We start from the raw sequence: 19,692 nt of genomic DNA, 5'->3' as shown, positions 1-19,692 counted from the left end.
CCAACCCTGAAGAATTGATGACATCGTCAGCTCTCCCGATAAACCAAAAGTATCCATCTTTATCCATCAGTCCTCTGTCCCCAGTAAGGTAAAAATCCCCTCGTACTGTTGCAGCTGTTTTCTCTGGGTTATCCTAATGGAAACAGTTCAGAAAGGGGCAATTAACCACAGGGACATTTTGCCCCAGGACTGCAGAGTTATAGGAGCATCAGAAGTTGCTTCACCTGGAGTCAGAACATTGGTCCATTTGGTTCAGTATTGTCTCTACACTGACTGAGAACTCTGGTTTGTTAAGGGTGCTGACAGAAGGTTAGGAGGTCCCTATTCCCTATTCCCCTCACAGAGTTCAATGAGAAGATGAATGGTGGTTAAGCCAAACACAATGCCTTTTTATGTGTTTCATCAATATGTTCGTTTTCATGCACAGTGTCCCCTAATATATGCATTTATGTAATATTGGTTGGTTGGCAAACTGCATAGCATATCTCCGGCCAGGCTTGTGGGCAACTAACATTTGGGGCTATTTTTCCAGCTGGAACTCACTGGAACTCAGTTCCGGCACCTCTCAGGTGGGCACCATTGCCATTCTAAGAGAACAAGGTTCATGGTGAGTTCCGGTACCTCTTTGTCTAGAAAAAATAGCATTACTAGTATCCTATATCCTTTTTAATGTGCTTGTAGGAGGGGCTTGGAGGGAGAGGTGTTATTGTTTTGCTTTGTTCTTGTTTTTATTGTGTACTTTGTGTTTTTATCTTTGTGAGCCACTCTGAGATCTACAGAGGAAGGGTGGTATGCAAATTTAAAAATAAATAAATAAAAAATGCAAACAAAATTCAGAGGGGTGCAAATTTTGAAGGACAGATCTGTTCACACACAGAGAGCGACGTATATATATTGGAAAGGGCAGATTTGACAAATTCAGCTTCAAATGAAAACTGAATCTAATTTCTCTCCTACTGCTAATTGCTGTTGAGGATCTTTTGATGCCAACAGGCCTATGCATTTGTTAAAATTTCCTCAAAGTGAGCCAGTCACTTTAATGTTTCTTTTGTATTGCCTTTATTCTATATTAGACGGACATATATAAAGCATGCTGTCCACTGTTTGGATATTTTATTTGGATGGATGTATATGAATATTATTTTATATGTAAATAAAGACACAAATCTGCAACTCCTTCCAAATTTCGCTTGGGAACTTCCCCCCCGATTCTGGGGCGGTGGTGATGAAAATGCAGAATAAACCTGAGTTGAACCAGGGGGAACAAAGCTCTGTGGATTCACCCAGCCTTTCTAATTATGGTGTCCCTTCATATGCCATACGAAAATCAGTGGAGTTCTCCAGAAGGCTTCTTACTACATAGCGAGAGAAGAAACCAAGGGGTCTTTGGGGCTTCACTCTGATGCCTATTTCTCCTTCTTTCCCAGGTGGCAGAACATTTGCTTCTTCATCTATGACCTAGAAAAAGAGAAAAGTAAAGCTAAAGGACGCCCGGACGGTTAAGATCAATCAAAGGCAACTATGGGGTTGCAGCACTCATCTAGCTTTCAAGCCAAAGGATCTGGTCTTTGTCCACTGACAGCTTTCCGGGTCATGTGGCCAGCAGGACTAAACCGCTTCTGGTGCAACGGAACAACGTGACGGAAGCCAGAGTGCATGGAAATGCCATATACCTTTCCACCACAGTGGTACCTATTTATCTGCTTGCACTGGTGTGCTTTTGAACTGTTAGGTTGTCAGAAGCTGGGACAGAGCAACGGGAGCTTACTCTGTCGTGGGAATTTGAACCGCCGACCTTCTGATCGGCAAGCCCAAGAGGCTCAGTGGTTTAGACCACAGCACCAAGTATCCTCCATTTTGGTGTGTCACAGCAGCTGTACTCTGTGGTTTCAGCTGGTGCCCACTGGGATTGTTGTTGTTTAGTCGTGTCCGACTCTTCGTGACCCCATGGACCAGAGCACGCCAGGCACTTCTGTCTTCCACTGCCTCCCGCAGTTTGGTCAAATTCATGCTGGTAGCTTTGAGAACACTATCCAAGCATCTCGTCCTCTTTCATCCCCTTCTCCTTTCCCAACATCAGGTTCTTTTCCAGGGAGTCTTCTCTTTTCATGAGGTGGCCAAAGTATTGGAGTCTCAGCTTCAGGATCTGCCCATTGGGATTAGTGTGGCAGAAAGCAAGGAGGCCAGCAGTAGGTAGAACCAAATGACTGGCAAAGTGAACTAATTCTAGTTTTGTCTCCACATTCTTCCCTGTTGAGTTTTACAAGGGCAACACTGAGACTAAGGAGGAAGGGGGAAGCTGGCAGCTGGGGCCACTCTGAGACTGGTTGTAAGTAGGCAGATAGGCAGCTGCGGGGGGACAGTGTTGGCTGAAGGCGGACCGACGTTGGTAGTGCAGTGCCCCATTTTCCCTAATGGACCAGCCTTTGCTGGCTGTCATTTAAAAATGGATAGGAGCTAGAAAAATAGGAACCACTCACCTCGACTTGATATGGTGCACATGCCTTTCCCATTGAACCGGGTTTAATTTTCATCCCTTTTTTAACCGCACAAATCATACCCTGTTTAAAAGAAGATTGTCATATTGTTTCGAAAGGGACTATATGGCATTTCCCCGACAGCTTTTGATATCTTTGCATCTTGATCTTCTGCATGTTTACACTGAAGTGATTCGCAAGGATTTCAAATGGCATATTCCCAAGTTTCTGTAGCTTTATAACGTTTGACTAGGGCCAGGTCTACACTAACCTATTAGATATATTGTTCTAAAACGTCACAGGGCATACTGCTAAAATAAAAATGTTCCTTACCTTGTTTCCTTCATAAAAAGCAGTTTCCCTATTGCCCGGTTCCTGGTTGCTCTGCAGTGCCCTAGGGTGTCTCATTTTAATAACGTTAGTATTATTAACGTCACAAGCAAAACGTAGTATGTCCAAATATGTTATGATAACTGTTCCTTAATCCTTCCTTAACGTTATAAATCATGAGTGTAGATCTGCCCTAGGTTTCAATAAATAGCAGGGGGTGTCACTGCCTTTGTTTGAGCTACCCTGTTTTCCCAAAAATAAAACAGTGTCTTATATTAATTTTTGCTCCCAAAGATGCGCTGGGTCTTATTTTCAGGGGATGTCTTATTTTTTCCATTAAGAAGAATATGGTACACATTTATTGTCTAATTGTGAGTCAGCCAGACTCCGTCAGGGCAGAGCGAGCGGCAGGCGGCAGCTTATCCTGGCGGCGGCATGGGCTCTCTGATTTAAAGAGACCTTGCACTGCCTGAACAGCTCTGGTTGTACTGCGGCCAATCAGTGAGCTGCGTGGCGGCGCCCGCTGCTACGGTCCAGAGGAGTCGGACGCCTTACGGTAGCTTTGGGGGCCTTATATTCCGGGGAGGCCTTATGTTCAGGGGAGGTCTTATTATCGGAGAGGTCTTTTTTGGGGGAGGGGATGCCTTATATTACAGCGAGAGGCAAAACTGGAAGTAGGTCTTATTTTGGGGGGATGTCTTACTTTCGGGAAAACAGGGTAGGTGCAGAAGTTGGGCCTGAACCCAAAAGACCTCACTACTCTTTTTAGTCCATTTCTCGGGAAGCAAACTGATGATGCTTAAAGACAATCAGCTTGGCCCAGAACATGAGCTGAAGGTGCAGGAGTGAGGGAAGCTGACAGATACTCATAATACCCACAATCCTCCTTTTAGGCAAGGAAGAAGCATTTTATGTGAGTTCAATGACAACTGTTTATTTACCTAATGAAAACACTAAATGGGAATGCAAAGCAGGGGGTCAGTGAAGGTCATGACCTTGGGAGTGTGGCTGGGGAGGGATGTGGCCTGAGGAGAATCCTGAGGGCCAGGTAGCGAGGCTTGGTGTCCACCTTGGCCCATGTGTTCGAGGTCCCCTATCTCCATCTTAAAAGATCATTGAAAGCATAAGAATAAACAGGAGCACCTACTGTTTCTGTCTGTCCATAGAGATCATAGATCTGCAGTCCTGTCATGCTCTTCCACTGCTCCATCACTTCAGGATTCAGAGGTTCCCCTCCACTTAAGCAGTACTGCAGACTCATGAACTTATAACTGAATGTGGGTGAACAAAATAAGAGACCCCCAAGGACATTTTATGCAGCATCTTAGAAACGCACAGTTCAAGGAGGGGGTCATCAACAAGGCCTGGCAGGTGGTTGGGAGTTACACTCCATGGGGAAAGAACACGAACTCTATTCAGGAATTTGGTGGCTGTGGGTACGGAATAGGTGAAGGGGGTATCTCTAGAGCACACCTGGCTCACCCCACCCCCATAGACCCCAACATATGTGTTGTCCAGGAGTGTGGCTGGTGCAAGCATTGGCATCTAGCGGGCAGGCCTAGATAGGCACATTCCAGAGAGCCCCTTCTGAGTACCCAGAACATGTTGTACAGAAGTTATTGGGCACCCTAGGAAAAGCACATTTCCCAGTGCGCCAGATACTGCTTTGATGGTATTTAAGACTATGGTGAAATGTGGTCTCAACACACCTTCAGGCCACTGGAAAAAAGGATCACTGCATCAGTAAATATAGTTGTGTGTCTCCATCCTGAGCCATGAGTAGGTGTACAGATGTACTCTTCATTTGGAATCCTGTTTTGCTCCTGATGACATCATTAGGAACACAACTGAGACCTTATCCAATTCGTGTAAGCCTTCCAAACTGCATCACTCAACCTTTGCACTTCCCGTTTGTCGTTCACCTGACTTAGCAAAGGCAGTTGTGACCATGGTAGTGCCAGGCCGTGAGATTTTCCTCCCTCTCCCTCCCTCTCTCTGGCACCCTGAATGCTGTTATGGCAGGGGCACAAGTGTCTGGGAGGTCTAAACTGAAGCTATTGGGTTCCTTGGGAAAAACACATTTCCCAGGCTCCCTAGTGCCCAAGGCACCACCAAGGGGAAAGAGCAAGAACCACACCCCTTCCTGCTGCTACCACTCCAGATACCAGAATTAGAAGTAGAAGTTCTTCTCTTCCTCTCAAATTGCAATTGTAATTCTTGGAATGTAACATTTGTCTGGTATTGGAAACAAGTAGGGCAAGATGCTAAGGTTTGTATTTCAAACTAGAGCTTCAATAACATCACTGACATCACTGAGTCTGGACGCATGCAGCAAATCCATTCTGAAACAATCGTATTCAAGGTACCTGGTGAGATCGCTCTGTGCCAACATGCGGAACAAGGTTGGAGGACCCAGGATGGTGGTGATGGGAAACCGGGACAGAGTCTAGCACATAAAAAAGGCAAAGGTTGTGCAAGAACAACACAATCTGATCCAACCCAATGTCTTGATCAACTGAGTTTTATATTAACTGTCTTGGTTCATCTCACAAATTGGCTGATGCACAGTAGTGCTAAACTAGGGGGGTGGGGAACTTTTTTCAGGCTGAGGGTCACTCTCTCTTCTTGGTGACCTTTTGAGGGCCACATGCCCATGGTGGGTGGAGCCTGAGGGGAAAGTGGGCAGAGCAACCAATGTTAATTTTACCCTTGAACAGAGGGCTTAGTTCTACACACTCTCTAGTCTCCAAATGAAAAGCATTATCAGAGTTCAAGGACACAGTTTATCCGGACCAAAACACCCAAGGAGAGTACAGTGCAAGTCTAGCGAGGGTTGTAGTTTGGCCAGACTGAGAGGGCTGCATGTGGCAGAAAACAAGCCTGCGCCATCTTCCATTGACAGTCCTTCAGATATTTGAAGAAGGCTCTCATGTCTCGGTTCTCGTACTGTTTCAGAAAGTGTGAATTAGGTAGCTTTATCTTGAAATGCAAACTGAATTTATTTTGAATTTATCTCTAATCCCTCAGGACAAACATTCTCCTCCATCCCTAAGTAAAACAAGAGCAATTGTGGTCTGATTAACCTTAAGTGGGCATAAATCCCAACCTATTCCACAGGATCAGAGACAATAGCAATTAGTCAAAAATAATGTTAAAAAACAATCAGTCTCATTACTGTTCCTCCACTTCTAATGTAATCCCAGCCACTGACTAGCTGCCACTATAGAGAAAAATCAGGTAGAAATGTTTGAAGAGACAGGAGCAAGAATCTTACATTCAGGATAATTGTTGATTCTATTTGCTGCAGGCTGTGTATGAAGACGCAGGAACCCAAAGCCCATGGCTCGAAAACAGACCCCAGAGAAGCCACCACCCATCCTGTATCTGCAGTGGACCACATAATGTCAGCAGGGGTCAAATCCAGCCAGTATCTGATATAACAGAGGAAAGAAAATGGCAACAGGCAATTCAAGCATGCATCAAGGGCCTTGAAGATTATGCTCAGTGGCTGGCATTGTACTGTTTGGTTTTATTTATTTATTTATTTATTTATTTATTTATTAAATACTTTTGTACCCTTCAGAGTTTGCAACCCTGATCTACTAGGGTCTGTGCCCCCATTTTGGAAACCCTAAGGAGCCCCTTCCCCTTAGATTAATGCTGATCAGGTACCGCCCAGTAATTCTGCCTGGTGTTTTGATGCATTCACATTTAGGTTTGCAGTCTGAGACATGAATTGCATGAATGCGTCTCTGCCTTCAGTGCTCCACAAGGCTATTCTGCATTCCCAAATGCCTATCTTACTTTGCTGCACTTTAACTTACCAAGTTGCCTTGCTTCACCATAAGCTGGACTTCACTTTGCCTTGCTTGACCCTCCTCTGTCTTCCTGAAAACTGGACTTTGCCCTGCCTTGCCTTGCCTGACTCTGTGATGCTGGACCCTGAACTTGGGCCAAGAGAAATTGAGGGAAGATTGGCTGGGGGTGAGCGGGAGAGAAGTTCTTCATGAGTTTCTCAGGGGTGGGTCTCAGTATTAGTGTTGGCAGCAGCAACAACAGTGTTGGCAGCCTGGCCGCCATTTTGTATCCCTCATAATGCATTTCTGGGGAGTTGTGGAGTGGGGGCTTATGGGAAATGGAAACTGCCTCACAAAATGGTGGAGAACATGTGGAGAAAATGTTGCAAAGTAACCTTCTTTGGTGAGGAGAAATAGAAAACCTCAAGACCTTTTCTCAGTGCATTTTTGCTTTGGCTCTATTTGATACCTTTTGTGGGCGATGGGCCGGAAGCCAAGACTCCCTTGGGAATGCTCAGCCATCTTTGGAGCCCCTGTCGTTCCACTGGTGAAGTAAATGACCATTGGGTCATGGATCTTTGTTCTCACGCAAGCATGGCTGTCAGGAGCCTCTCTGTGTAACACAGAAAGCCACAATAGTTAAAGTAACTCCAATCACAAATGCAAGAGGCCACTTTCCACCCGCAATCATATGCCCAAATTTAGCCTCTATCTACGCAAGAAGCCTTAACAGAGCTCAGGGATGCATTCCAGCCAGGCACAAGCACCCAAGGAGGCTGCAAAGCAGGGCCTGGGAGGGGGGTGGTCTGAGGAGAGAAAGCCATGCTGTTGTTTTCAGGGGGTACTCAAGGGTATTGGGACGCGGGTGGCGCTGTGGGTTAAACCACAAAGCCAAGGACCTGCCGATCAGAAGGTCGGCGGTTCGAATCCTCGCGACAGGGTGAGCTCCCGTTGCTCGGTCCCTGCTCCTGCCAACCTAGCAGTTTGAAAGCACGTCAAAGTGCAAGTAGATAAATAGGTACCACTCCGGCGGGAAGGTAAACAGCATTTCCGTGCACTGCTCTGGTTTGCCAGAAGCGGCTTAGTCATGCTGGCCACATGCCCCGGAAGCTGTACGCTGGCTCCCTTGGCCAATAAACTGAGATGAGCGCCGCAACCCCAGAGTGGGTCACGACTGGACCTAATAGTCAGGGGTCCCTCTACCTTTACTCAAGGGTATGCACCTCTTTTTTGTTGTTAAAAAGTGTGGCACTTACTGTAACAACTTCATGGTGAATACCAGCACCTTTTTTTTTTCTAGGGGGAAAAAGCACTGAGAGAATGTATGCCTGGAAAATGGCTATGGCCTGAGGAAAGTCTCAAGGGCTAACCAGAGAGGCTTGGAGGGCTGCATTTGGTCCCCTGGCCCTGAAGGTTCTCCACCCCTGTGTTGTTGGATGAAGCACAATGAGGGATACTCACTTGCAGAGTTCTTTGAAATTCAGCCACCCATCCCTCGGGCCTTCAGATACCACCAGTTTGGTTTGCAGGAAGTTGCAGCTGCCTGCAATGGAATCCACTGCAGGGGCCACAGCGTCTGTGGTGATGATACACTTGGCCTTCGATGCCTCTAGTCTGTGCTGAATGTCTTTTGCTGTTAACTGGGATATTCCAGGCATAAGGATGACTCCTACAAGAAGAGCAATGTTCTTTTTAAGGACAGGTGGATCTGTGTTGTAGGAGTTTTGGAGACTCAAATGCTTCTGGGCCAATTGGAGAGGCCTGGTGGCAGGGGTGTAGGAAGGGGGGGCAGGGGGAGGGCCTCCCTATGTGCCATCATGGAGGGGGTGACAAATTATCAAGGAACAATTACTGCCCTACTAGGGCAGTTCATAAAAAACCTTTAAAAAAAAAGCCTGCTCCAAAAGTCCTACCTTACTACACTAGGTATTATATAGTTACAGATGAAATTTCATGCATATCAGTTAATATCTTGACCCTCCTCCACAAAAATAGCTGTTTACTTGGCCGTTTTCCTATGTCGTGAAGGCTGAAATTTCAACAAAGCACGTGCCTTTGCTAGACTCTTTTTGGGCACCTGCTGAAAGCATTCTTCTTTAGGCAAGCATACCTAGATGCTTAGGGACGCGGTTGGCGCTGTGGGTAAAAGCCTCAGCACCTAGGGCTTGCCGATCGAAAGGTCAGCGGTTCGAATCCCCGCGGCGGGGTGCGCTCCCGTTGCTCAGTCCCAGCGCCTGCCAACCTAGCAGTTCGAAAGCACCCCCGGGTGCAAGTAGATAAATAGGGACCGCTTACTGGCGGGAAGGTAAACGGCGTTTCCGTGTGCTGCGCTGGCTCGCCAGAGCAGCTTTGTCACACTGGCCACGTGACCCGGAAGTGTCTCCGGACAGCGCTGGCCCCCGGCCTCTTAAGTGAGATGGGCGCACAACCCCAGAGTCTGGCAAGACTGGCCCATACGGGCAGGGGTACCTTTACCTTTACTTACCTAGATGCTTAGGGAGTTGAAGTAATTTTAATCTTAATATTTTAGCTTTTGTATGTTTTAAAGTAGGATTGTTAATTTTTCTTGATTTTACCGCTGTGGTGTTTTATTTTGTTTTGTTTTTTGGTAAACCACTTTGCAGGTTTTTAAAAATAAATTTTATTAAATAAATAAACAATAAATATAAATAAAATAACACAAGCCAAAACACAACCCATCCCGTAGGTTTAAGTATCTGCCCATAGTCGCCTACTTGTTATCAGAGGCTCAGAATCCACATTCCTTTGTAAGAAAATATGAAATGACATAAAACCATTTTTGCAGGCAAAAAATAAAATAAAAATCAATGTGGGGTGGGGTGTGTGACAAGAAATGTTCCGCACCAGGTATCACCTGACCTTCCTACGCCTCTGCCTGGTGGGTCTAATCTGGCCCATGGCATGGAGTCTCCTGACCACCATTTTATGGCAGGTGTGGGGGAACCATTGGCCTACCAGATGTTACTAAACTACAACCCCAATCATGCCTGGCCATTGAGCCTTCTTGCTAGGGCGGGTGGAAGTTGTAGTTTAGTAACATCTGGAGGGCCAGAAATTGCCCACACTTGCTTTATTGTTCCAACTTGTGGGTCGCCACCAAGAGCTGTCCCCCCCCCCCAACATGATGCCTTCCTGATGTCTTGCACTACAACTCCCATCATCCTTGACCATTGGAAGTTTTGGGCGGGGGATGATGGAAGTTGTAGTTCAAGACAGTTCCAAGAAAGGCTGTATTTCAAGGATGGGGAACTAGTGGCCTCCTGGTTCTGTGGCTGCAAGACTCCAGGTCCCATCTTGTTCCCTGAACATTGGCCATGCTGGCTGAGGCTGATGGGATTTGGAGTCTAACCACACCAGAAGAGTCACAGGTTCACCATCCCTGCTGTATTACGTTCGGCTGTTTTTATTGACCTGTCCTTATGCAAGCCACGGTCACCAACCACCATTCCGGGATTCGGGGCAGGATAACCAAAACTCTGTCTCCTTTGCATAGCCCACATTGGTTGGAGAGTATATTGGCCACTCTCCTGGACAGGACTCCCAACTCCTCAAAGCTCCACCTTACTTCACCCCCTCTTCCATTTATCCACCATAGTGCTGGGTTAGAAGGTCTTTTTCCTTCCTGCAAAATAAATGCAGATGTGTTAAAAGAAAAGGAAAAGCTTGTTTTGTTTATAGACCTGATTTAGCAGGGGCGGGGGTCCTTTTTTCAGCCTGAGGGCTGACCGTGTTTATTTGAAATGTGTGTTTCTGGGCACTGTGATCTCTCGTGTTTTTAGGTACCGTGCTCTCGTGTGTTTTAGGGTGCCGTGTTCTCAGGCACTAGCAAAGCCCCCCAAAATGGGATGTCCTGATTTAAGTGGGACAGTTGAGGCGTATGTGATGACCACGTCAATTCCAGATCAGGCTTGGAGGGTGTGTGGATGAAACTTATTACTGGGCTCCTCCAGGCAGCCTGTAATAATAATAATAATAATAATAATAATAATAATAATAATAATAATAAAATAATTTATTATTTATACCCTGCCCATCTGACTGGGTCTCCCCAGCCACTCTGGGCGGCTTCCAACCAAATATCAAAAACAATACAGCGTCAGACATTAAAAGCTTCCCTAAACAGGGCCTCCTTCAGGTGTCTTTTAAAAGTAAAATAGAAGTTTATTGCCTTGACATCTGCTGGGAGGGTGTTCCACAGGGCAGGCGCCACTACCAAGAAGGCCCTCTGCCTGGTTCCCTGCAACCTCACTTCTTGCAGCGAGGAAACCACGGAAGGCCCTTGGAGCTGGACCTCAGTGTTTGGGCTGAACGATGGGGGTGGAGACGCTCCTTCAGGTATACAGGACTGAGGCCGTTTAGGGTCAGCACCAACACTTTGAATTGTGCTCAGAAACGTACTGGGAGCCTATGAAGATCTTTCAGGACTGGTGTTATATGGTGTCGGTGGCCACTCCCAGTCACCAGTCTAGCTGCCGCCTTCATCCTTATTTGCTTACATAAAGCTTATGTGGAGGCTAGATTGTATCTGGTCTTTACTCAACGTCTATTGCAATCTGGTGGGAGTGGGTTTCTACACCAAAGAGCATTATACCTGATTTGTCTGTGGGGTGTTTATACATCTGCCCATTAATTATTTGCTCACTCCTCACTTTTTAATGCATTCCTCCGTAATTTTCTTAACCGTAAAAGGTTCAATTCTTTTTAAAAGTGGATTTGTTGTGCTGGGATGATAGAGCGTTTTAATCCACTTTAGTTGTGCAAACCTAAATTTTGTTGTATGTGCTTGAAACGCTACCACAGATCTCTCATGGTTTGGAGGTGCTTGTATTTTAGAAGTAAGTTGGCATCAAAGCATCATATGTGTGTGTGTGTATTTTTCTAGAAATACACACACACACACACACACACACACACACACACACACACACGTTAACTGCTTTTAAAAAGGACACAATCAGATATTAATTTAGAAGGAGCCACTTCATCTGTAGAAGGAAAGTAAATTCTACCTTCTCGATCTGTGACCATTTATCTAAAACATCACTTGCAAAGTTAAAATACTCAGGTAGCTGCTGCTCTCCTTGGCTTTGAGCTTCATACTGAGCAAAAATGGGAGAGCCGAGGAACCTGTTGTGCCTGTGGAACCATCGGTGATGCAGTCGAAGTATCCAGAACGATCTGAGAATCTGTGACTTCAGTAAAGTTTTCATGCTGGAAGAATTAAACCTTGCAATGACATTAGCACTAAAAAAATTAATATACTCCTTTGGGTCACCAATCTACAAGAAAAAAAGCACAGCACAGAAGAATAAATACAATTCCAAATAATGGCAGCCATCGTCATCTTTACAACAGCCTTTTATGGCAGATTAGAACAATTGCTCTCCTGTTGCAGACCTTGCATTGATGGAAGGAAAGATACAGTACTTGCCTAAGGCAAGGGTGTGAATCAGTGAGATCTGGATTTACTGAGCTGCTCCAGTACTGACCTGTTTATCAAGCAGTCATCCTAATTTGTTTGGACAAAGCTTACAGAGAGGTGATACTATGCCCAGCCATTAGCATTTGTTCTGATGTGTTGGAGAGGTTATATGATAATGAGCACACATCCTGATTTGTTTAGACATCTTCCCATTAAACAATTTGTTCATCCCACAATTTCTGTTGTTGTTATTTCCTTCCACTCTTTTTTATTGAATTGACAATGTAAGTGTGTTGGTAACAGAACTATTCACACACACACATATATTTACAGAAGTTTGTGTGTGTATTTGTATATTAAGGGGTAAAGGTAAAGGGACCCCTGATCCTTAGGACCAGTCGCGGACGACTCTGGGGTTGCGGCGCTCATCTTGCTCTATAGGCCGAGGGAGCCCGTGTTTGTCCACCGACAGCTTCCAGGTCATGTGGCCAGCATGACTAAGCCCCTTCTGGCGAACCAGAGCAGCGCACAGAAACGCTGTTTACTTTCCCACCGGAGTGGTACCTATTTATCTACTTGCACTTTGTCGTGCTTTCGAACTGTTAGGTTGGCAGGAGCAGGGACTGAGGAATGGGAGCTCACCCCGGCATGGGGATTTGAACCGTCGACCTTCTGATCGGCAAGCCCTAGGCTCGGTGGTTTAGACCACAGTGCCACCCGTGTCCCGTGTATATCATATTACAACAATGCAAATACATTACACTGGTCAACAACAAATTTGTTGTCTGCGTTATTTCAGCTGATTTAGGATGAATCTGATGCACTGAATCCAAAAATCACATTGGTTTTGCTCAATCAGGTCAAGTTTTTGAGCTATGGCCACATGTCTTTTTTTACGTTTTTGTTCACATGTACGCTTGTGTGGAGCATTTTAGAAGAAGTTGGTGGGGGTAAAATGCCTTGTCAAATAATTGTTTTGATTGGAAATGATTATTTTAATGACAAGAAGTATTCAGGTCCGATAGTTCTGGGTGATTATGTCAAAAAGGGATCAGTTTGAAGTCATAAAACCTCAAAATCTTCCATAAATTGGTCCAGCAAAGCATAAAGTTGGGGGATCAAAACTAAGTTAATGGGGCAGCCGCCCCACGAAGTATCCTGATCTTCAATCAGCACGTCGTCCTGTGGCTCATTGTGATGAAATTCCAGTGCCTATCTTCGGAGAACTTCCTGACATTAGTGACGAAGATGCCTCCAGTGTTGAAGGACATGAAGAAGAAGTGGTTCTTGAAGATGATGCTCTACATCCATTTTCCCAAAAGGAGTTGAATGATCTAGTTTGTGACCTCAGCTTGTCAAAGGACTCTGCCAAACTGTTGGCATCCAGATTGAAGGAAAAAAACCTCCTCTCTGACAGTGCTCGCATCAGCTTCTTGCGCAACAGGCATCAAGAGCACCTCCGTTTTTTCTCGGAAGAGAAGGACTTGGTGTACTGTGCAGATATTGCGCAGCTTCTGCTCAAGCTTGGAGTGCCACAGTACGAACCCAAAGATTGGAGACTGTTCATTGACAGCAGCAAGCGATCACTGAAATGTGTTCTGCTACACAACGGCAACCAGTTTGCCTCTATACCTCTGGCTCACTCGAGTACACTGAAGGAGAACTATGAAGTGGTGAAGTATGTGCTGGAGAAAATTGGTTATGATCAGCATGAGTAGTTTATTTGTGTTGACCTGAAGATGGTGAACTTTTTGTTGGGACAACAGTCTGGCTTCACCAAGTACCCATGTTTTCTGTGCATGTAGGGACCATGCTCAGCATTACATGAAGAAGGACTGGCCTGTGCGGGAGGAATTGGTGCCTTGCAAAGAAAGGAACATCATCAACGACCCTCTGGTGGACAGAGACAGAATACTCTTCCCACCGCTGCACATCAAGCTCGGTTTAATCAAGCAGTTCACCAAGGCTCTGGACAAGGATGGTGACTGCTTCATTTACTTGTGCCAGGCTTTTCCAGGACTGACCATGGAGAAGTTGAAAGCTGGCATCTTTGACGGTCCTCAGATCCGTCAGCTCATCAGAGATCCAGAGTTCGGAAACTCAATGAACGAAGTGGAACTGGAAGCGTGGAAGGCATTTGTTCTGGTAGTGAAGAACTTTCTTGGCAACAATAAGGCCAGAAACTACACAGAACTTGTCAACAACATGCTGACTGCTTTCAGAAACCTGGGCTGCAACATGAGCGTCAAGATGCACTACCTATTTTCACATATGGACCGGTTTCCTGAGAACCTGGGTTCAATTAGTGACAAGCAGGGGGAGAGATTCCATCAGGACATGAAAGAGATGGAGACCAGGTATCAGGGTCGCTGGGACGCAGTCATGATGGCTGACTACTGTTGGACTCTGAAGAGAGACCTCCGTGCTGCTGAGCATTCCAGGAGTTCCAAGAAACAGAAGTTCAAGCCCTGAAGTTTGAAAAATGGTGAAGCAACATGCAATTTACGTGTACTTACCTTTATCAATGCCCACCATTCAGTTTACAGAAAACCTGACCTGATGGAGAGAAACGGATGCCATTTCCTGATTCAGCAGTGCAAAAATACCCTAAATCAGTTGTAGAAATCTAGACAACATTCAAAAAGTAAAAAATTGTTGCCCAGTGTTTTATATATATATATATATATATATATATATATATATATATATATATATGCAGGTTTTGGTGTCCTCGGGTATCTTCCCGTGTAAAAGTTGGGGTGTCTAGGCGACGTCGCCTAGACACCCCAACTTTTACACGGGAAGATACCCGAGGACACCAAAACCTGCATTCCTGTACCCGTGAAAATCTACGAAAGCAAATATATATATATATATATATATATATATATATATATATATATATATATATTCTCTTGCTTATGTTTTTATGACATTGAATAAGCTTCATGGATGAGCAGGGATTTAACCCTGACCTTCCAGATCCTAGTCTGGCACTTGAACCTCTACACCACACTGCCAGAGGGGGAAAATATGGGCTCAAATATCTCTTCTGCACCCACAGCCACATATTAATAGATGGTCCTGTGCAGAGCAGAATAATTGGGATGGGGTCCATCCTGGAAGAGTAATTCCTGATCCCACCCAATATACCAAGAGAGGGGAATCTTTGCCCCCCGCCCGATGTTGCTGAACAACAACTCCCATTATCCCTGACCATTGACCAAGTTAGCTAGGGTTATAGGGGGTTGTAGTCTAAGAACGTATGGAGGACTTTACCACCCATGCCATAAATGAAGAGGAAGAAAGAGAAATGCTCATCCAACATCTGCTGGATAAAATGCAGTTTTTCAGTGCCATTTTTGCTGTTCAAATGGAGTCGGGGATTTAGGCCCATCTGGACAGAGCACTAACCTGAGAGTTCTGGTAGTTCAGGAAGTGGAACAAAAGGTTTTTAGGAGAAAGGGCTTCTTCACGGGGCTCCGTCGCTTTTCAGGGCACCTCTGTCTTCAAAGCAGTTGTGGCAGCTATTGCTTGGAGAACATCATACGCACTGAGGGTCTTGAATTGCCTTGGCATGCACTTCCACAGCAAAAAGGTGTGTGGCCAAGTTTTGGATGCCAGTGTCCTCTAATAATTGACATAATCCGTAAAATATGATGGTACTTTGACCCTTCTCAGGCAACAACTTGAGGAGGGAATGAGAGCAACAGGGTAAACATTTACATCTGCATACGGATTTCTTAACATTCTCTCCCCCACCCAATGCATTCCTAGAGTGACCCCAAAGATCCTCCTATCTCTCTGTGTTCAAGGGCTTTAAAGAAATCTCTGAGTTCTGTGTTCAGAGCAACAACATAGTGAATCAGACCATTGGTCCATCAGCTTGGATAGCTCAGTTGGTTAGAGTGTGGTGCTGACAATGCCCAGCTTGCAGGTTCGATCCCTGTATGGGGAACAGCTGCATATTCTTGCATTGCAGGGGGTGGGATCAGATGATCTTCAGGGTCCCTTCTAATGCTACAATTCTAATTGGGTATCATCTGCACTAACTGGCTGTGAAGCACATTGAGCACTCAGCTGCAAACTATTATTATATGGTGGTACCTTGGTTTGCATATGTTTTGGATTACAAACACGTCAAACCCAGAAGTGCGTGTCCCAGTTTGCAACCTTTTTTTGGATTACAACCCCCTTTTGGGGGGGGGGGTTACAAACAAAAAAAATTGGGGGGCCTTGGGTTACAACCTGTTTTGGTTTACAAACGGACCTCCGGAACGGATTACAGTGGTACCTCGGGTTATAGACGCTTTAGGTTACAGGCGCTTCAGGTTACAGACTCCACTAACCCAGAAACAGTACCTTGGATTAAGAACTTTGCTTCAGGATGAGAACAGAAATCCTGCTCCGGTGGCGCGGTGGCAGCGGGAGGCCCCATTAGCTAAAGTGGTACCTCAGGTTAAGAACAGTTTCAGGTTAGGAACGGACCTCCAGAACGAATTAAGTTCTTAACCCGAGGTACCACTGTATAGTTGTAAGCCAAGGTACCACTGTACTACCTATATTATTTTCATTTCTGGATGGCTAGGTGTTTTCACTGCAAACCTAAATGCCTGCTCTGAATTTTCAGCCGTTTGAAATTTAGGAACATCCAAAGCATGAGTATTTGTGGTCTAATCAGCTTAACATTTGAAGTGAGTCTGAAAATCCTCCTGAAACCACAGCAGAGAATGATTAGTTATTCTGCCTTCCACATAACAAGGATACAATGAGTACAGAGATATTGGGGAAAAGGTAAAATGGATCATTTGCCTGCTCTTTGTTACCAGAAAATAGGGAAATTAAGGGGGGGGAGGGCTTTTACATTAAGGGATTCAGAGTCCCCCAAGGTTGTTATCGGTCAGAGAAGAATGAGCTAAGGTAGGATCCAGTGAAAGCAAGGCAGATCTTTATTATTCTATTGCAACAGAATCCACCCCGCCCAGGAGGTGAGGACCCAGAACAAAAGTGTGCAAAACCTTTTAAAGACTTTACAAACTGCCCAGCTCCTTAGCCAAGGACACCCCAAAAGCATCATACACGTGTCACAGAAAGAGGTGGTCTACAACATAAATTTGAGAGTGTAGCTTGTCTCACATCTGTGAAGATATCTGATAACGTTTGCTGATTGCCCTATCTTGACCAGTCTGGGTCATCCTTTTGAAAAGGTAAATTAGAGCTGCCATAGAACTGGACATTACTGGGACTTCAAAGGTGGAATTGACATCAGGGAGGAATTTCCGAGAGGTGGTGGCGTAGGCAAGTCAATAGAGAAATCTTTTTTGGGGGGGTTCGAGGTTTGTCTCAAAAAGCACAGCAAATTTCGGAGTGTCCTACTTTTTACCTTTTGAAATATGGCAACCCTTAGTTCCTGATTCCCGTTCACAAATTTGTACCTACTGATACACAGAAGATGCTCTATTGACAGTCTGCTCTGCTTTTTTAAATTGGTATTTTATTAGAAGAATTTCGCTTATAAAAAGAGTGATGAAAAAGAATAAGAAAAAAGAAAAACATGAATGAAAATAGAAATAAAAGAAAGACGCTCAATTACATTTCCGTATGTTGTATACAGATGTGTATAGTCTTATTAGCCTAGTACAGTGGCGTAGCGTGGGGGGTGCATGGGGGCCGGCCGCACTGGGTGCAACATCTGGGGGGGGCGCACTCACACTCGCAGCTCTCTGCCCCTACCTGGCTCACTCACTCTCTCTCACTGCAGTGCTGGCTGTGGAAATCCGATCTGAGCCGCCGGGTTGCTGCCCACTGTGGAGGGGGGGGGTGCCAGGCTCGAGTGCTAAAATCCACGGGTTAGGGGGCGCAAATTACTTGCCTTGCCCCGGGTGCTGACAACCCATGCTACGCCACTGGCCTAGTACAAATATATTTATCAATAACTTAATATATTTTGTGTAAAGTCATTCCATATATCATTATATCCATCCAAAGAAAGTCTGTGTCTATATGCAGTCTGTTCATATGTTGTTAATGCTGTCATATTGTCAAGCCATTGATTAAGGGGAATCATATCTCTATTCCTCCAGTTCATCAATATCAATTTCTTAGCCACCATTATGGCACGTAGAATCCGTTTTCACTGTTCCGTTTTCACTTTCCATACAATAGGTATATAGTTCAAAAGAATGTTCACATTTGAAAATCTTAAATTCCTCCGTAACGTGTTATTTATACAATGCAACACTTTCTCCCAAAACTTAGTGTGGGACATTGTTAAAAATATGTGTTTCAAAGAAGCATTGCCCATATTACATCTCCATTTTACATCTCCTGCTTAACAGATACTTGCCAAACCAGATTTGCAAAGGTTCCATTCCAAGCAGTTTATTTATTTACAGGATTTACAAGTGAAAAATAACTATTTGGAAAGTTATTCTTCCCCAGATACGTCCTTCTACAGCAGAGAAATATTTGGGGTCATTTAAGGGAGTCAAAATGGCTTTGGGATTGCTCTCCTGCACCATTTCAGAAAATGGTTTACGCACCTGTGTATGTGTGCCCACTCTGGGTATTTATTAAATTTATTTTGTTGTTTTTTGACACCTTAGAATAATGCCTTCAAAAGAAGGTTACAGGCAGATTACTGCATATAAAAACACAAGCAAAACAGTAGAAACTAGCTACTGTTAACCATAATCCCCTCCCCCCCAAAACACAACTCCAAAATCAATAACCCATAGAACATATTACAGGGAGGACACTGAAATAATCTCTTCAGTTTTTGAAGGCCAGGTTAAAGAGCTCTGTCTTCAGCAACTATTGAGACCTGTAAAGAGCTGGTGCCACATTTATCTTTGTGCGGAGGTAGTTTCATATTCTTGGTGCCATCACTGAGAAGGCCCTCTAACTAACGAACCACTTTGAACCTCTGAGAGTGATGGCACCACCAGGAAGACCTCCTTTGATGATCTTAATTCCTGGGTTGGTCAATAGGGGAGGAAGCGTTCTTTCACATATTTCACATGTGTGTAAGGAATGAGAAAACCCCTTTCTTTGTAGGGGATGAAATTTAAGATATACCGTATTTTTCGCCCTATAGGACACACTTTTTCCTCTCCAAAAATGAAGGGGAAATGTGTGTGCGTCCTATGGGGCGAATGCAGGCTTTCGCTGAAGCCTGGAGAGCGAGAGGGGTCGGTGCACACCGACCCCTCTCGCTCTCCAGGCTTCAGGAGAGCCGCACCGCCAGCCCCACAAGCTCGGGGGACAGCAGGGAGGCGCAGCGCACCTTTCCCGCTGTCCCCCGACTTGGTTAGAAGGCTGGCGGGGGGGAGAAGCCTGCTCTCTCCGTCGCCAGCCCCGCAAACTCGGGGGACAGCGGGAGGTGCAGCGTGCCTTTCCCGCTGCCCCCCGACTTGGTTAGAAGGCTGGTGGGGGGGAGAAGCCTGCTCCTCCCCGTCACCAGCCCCGCAAACTTGGGGGACAACAGGAGGCGCAGCTTTGGCATGGCTCTGGGTCCTGTTCTGGGGGCTGGGGGAAGCTCCGCTTTCCCCGCCTCCAGCCCCACAAGCTCCCAGAGCGATGCCAAAGCTGCACGCAGCTTCGGCATCGCTCTGGGTCCTGTTCTGGGGGCTGGCGTCAGGGGAAG

The 19,692-nt window shown here is 45.5% G+C and overlaps 1 protein-coding gene and 1 long non-coding RNA gene across 5 annotated transcripts in view; both read right to left on the bottom strand.

The window, feature by feature from the left end:
* LOC114584642 (acyl-coenzyme A synthetase ACSM4, mitochondrial-like) overlaps positions 1-15,740 on the bottom strand; it is a 21,597-nt gene extending 5,857 nt beyond the window's left edge. Inside the window, exons 1-12 of one of the 4 annotated variants that reach the window (XM_077918527.1) lie at positions 15,462-15,740; positions 14,564-14,603; positions 11,635-11,904; positions 10,037-10,247; positions 8,066-8,273; positions 7,074-7,217; positions 6,082-6,238; positions 5,174-5,253; positions 3,955-4,078; positions 2,481-2,561; positions 1,357-1,458; positions 6-133 (exon numbers count right to left, since the gene is read on the bottom strand). In XM_077918527.1, coding sequence (XP_077774653.1) covers positions 6-133; positions 1,357-1,458; positions 2,481-2,561; positions 3,955-4,078; positions 5,174-5,253; positions 6,082-6,238; positions 7,074-7,217; positions 8,066-8,273; positions 10,037-10,247; positions 11,635-11,835 — 1,436 coding nt within the window. In that variant the 5' untranslated portion in view covers positions 11,836-11,904; positions 14,564-14,603; positions 15,462-15,740. Of the gene's footprint in view, positions 1-5; positions 134-1,356; positions 1,459-2,480; positions 2,562-3,954; positions 4,079-5,173; positions 5,254-6,081; positions 6,239-7,073; positions 7,218-8,065; positions 8,274-10,036; positions 10,248-11,634; positions 12,518-14,563; positions 14,604-15,461 lie in introns of those variants that run through there. The other 3 variants (XM_028706667.2, XM_077918528.1, XM_028706669.2) reach the window with 3 other exon arrangements.
* Positions 15,741-17,521: 1,781 nt separating this feature from the next.
* On the bottom strand, positions 17,522-19,271 carry LOC144325484 (uncharacterized). The gene is made up of 2 exons (XR_013390653.1): positions 17,959-19,271; positions 17,522-17,681 (listed from the first exon to the last, which is right to left on the bottom strand). It is a non-coding gene; the product is annotated as an uncharacterized LOC144325484 (long non-coding RNA).
* Between the last annotated feature and the right edge of the window lie 421 nt (positions 19,272-19,692).

Source organism: Podarcis muralis, chromosome 14 (genome assembly GCF_964188315.1).
Source record: "Podarcis muralis chromosome 14, rPodMur119.hap1.1, whole genome shotgun sequence".
NCBI classification, from domain to species: Eukaryota; Metazoa; Chordata; class Lepidosauria; order Squamata; family Lacertidae; genus Podarcis; species Podarcis muralis.
The sequence above is the reverse complement of the archived record's forward strand: the minus strand, read 5'-3'. Positions and strand labels throughout refer to the sequence as shown.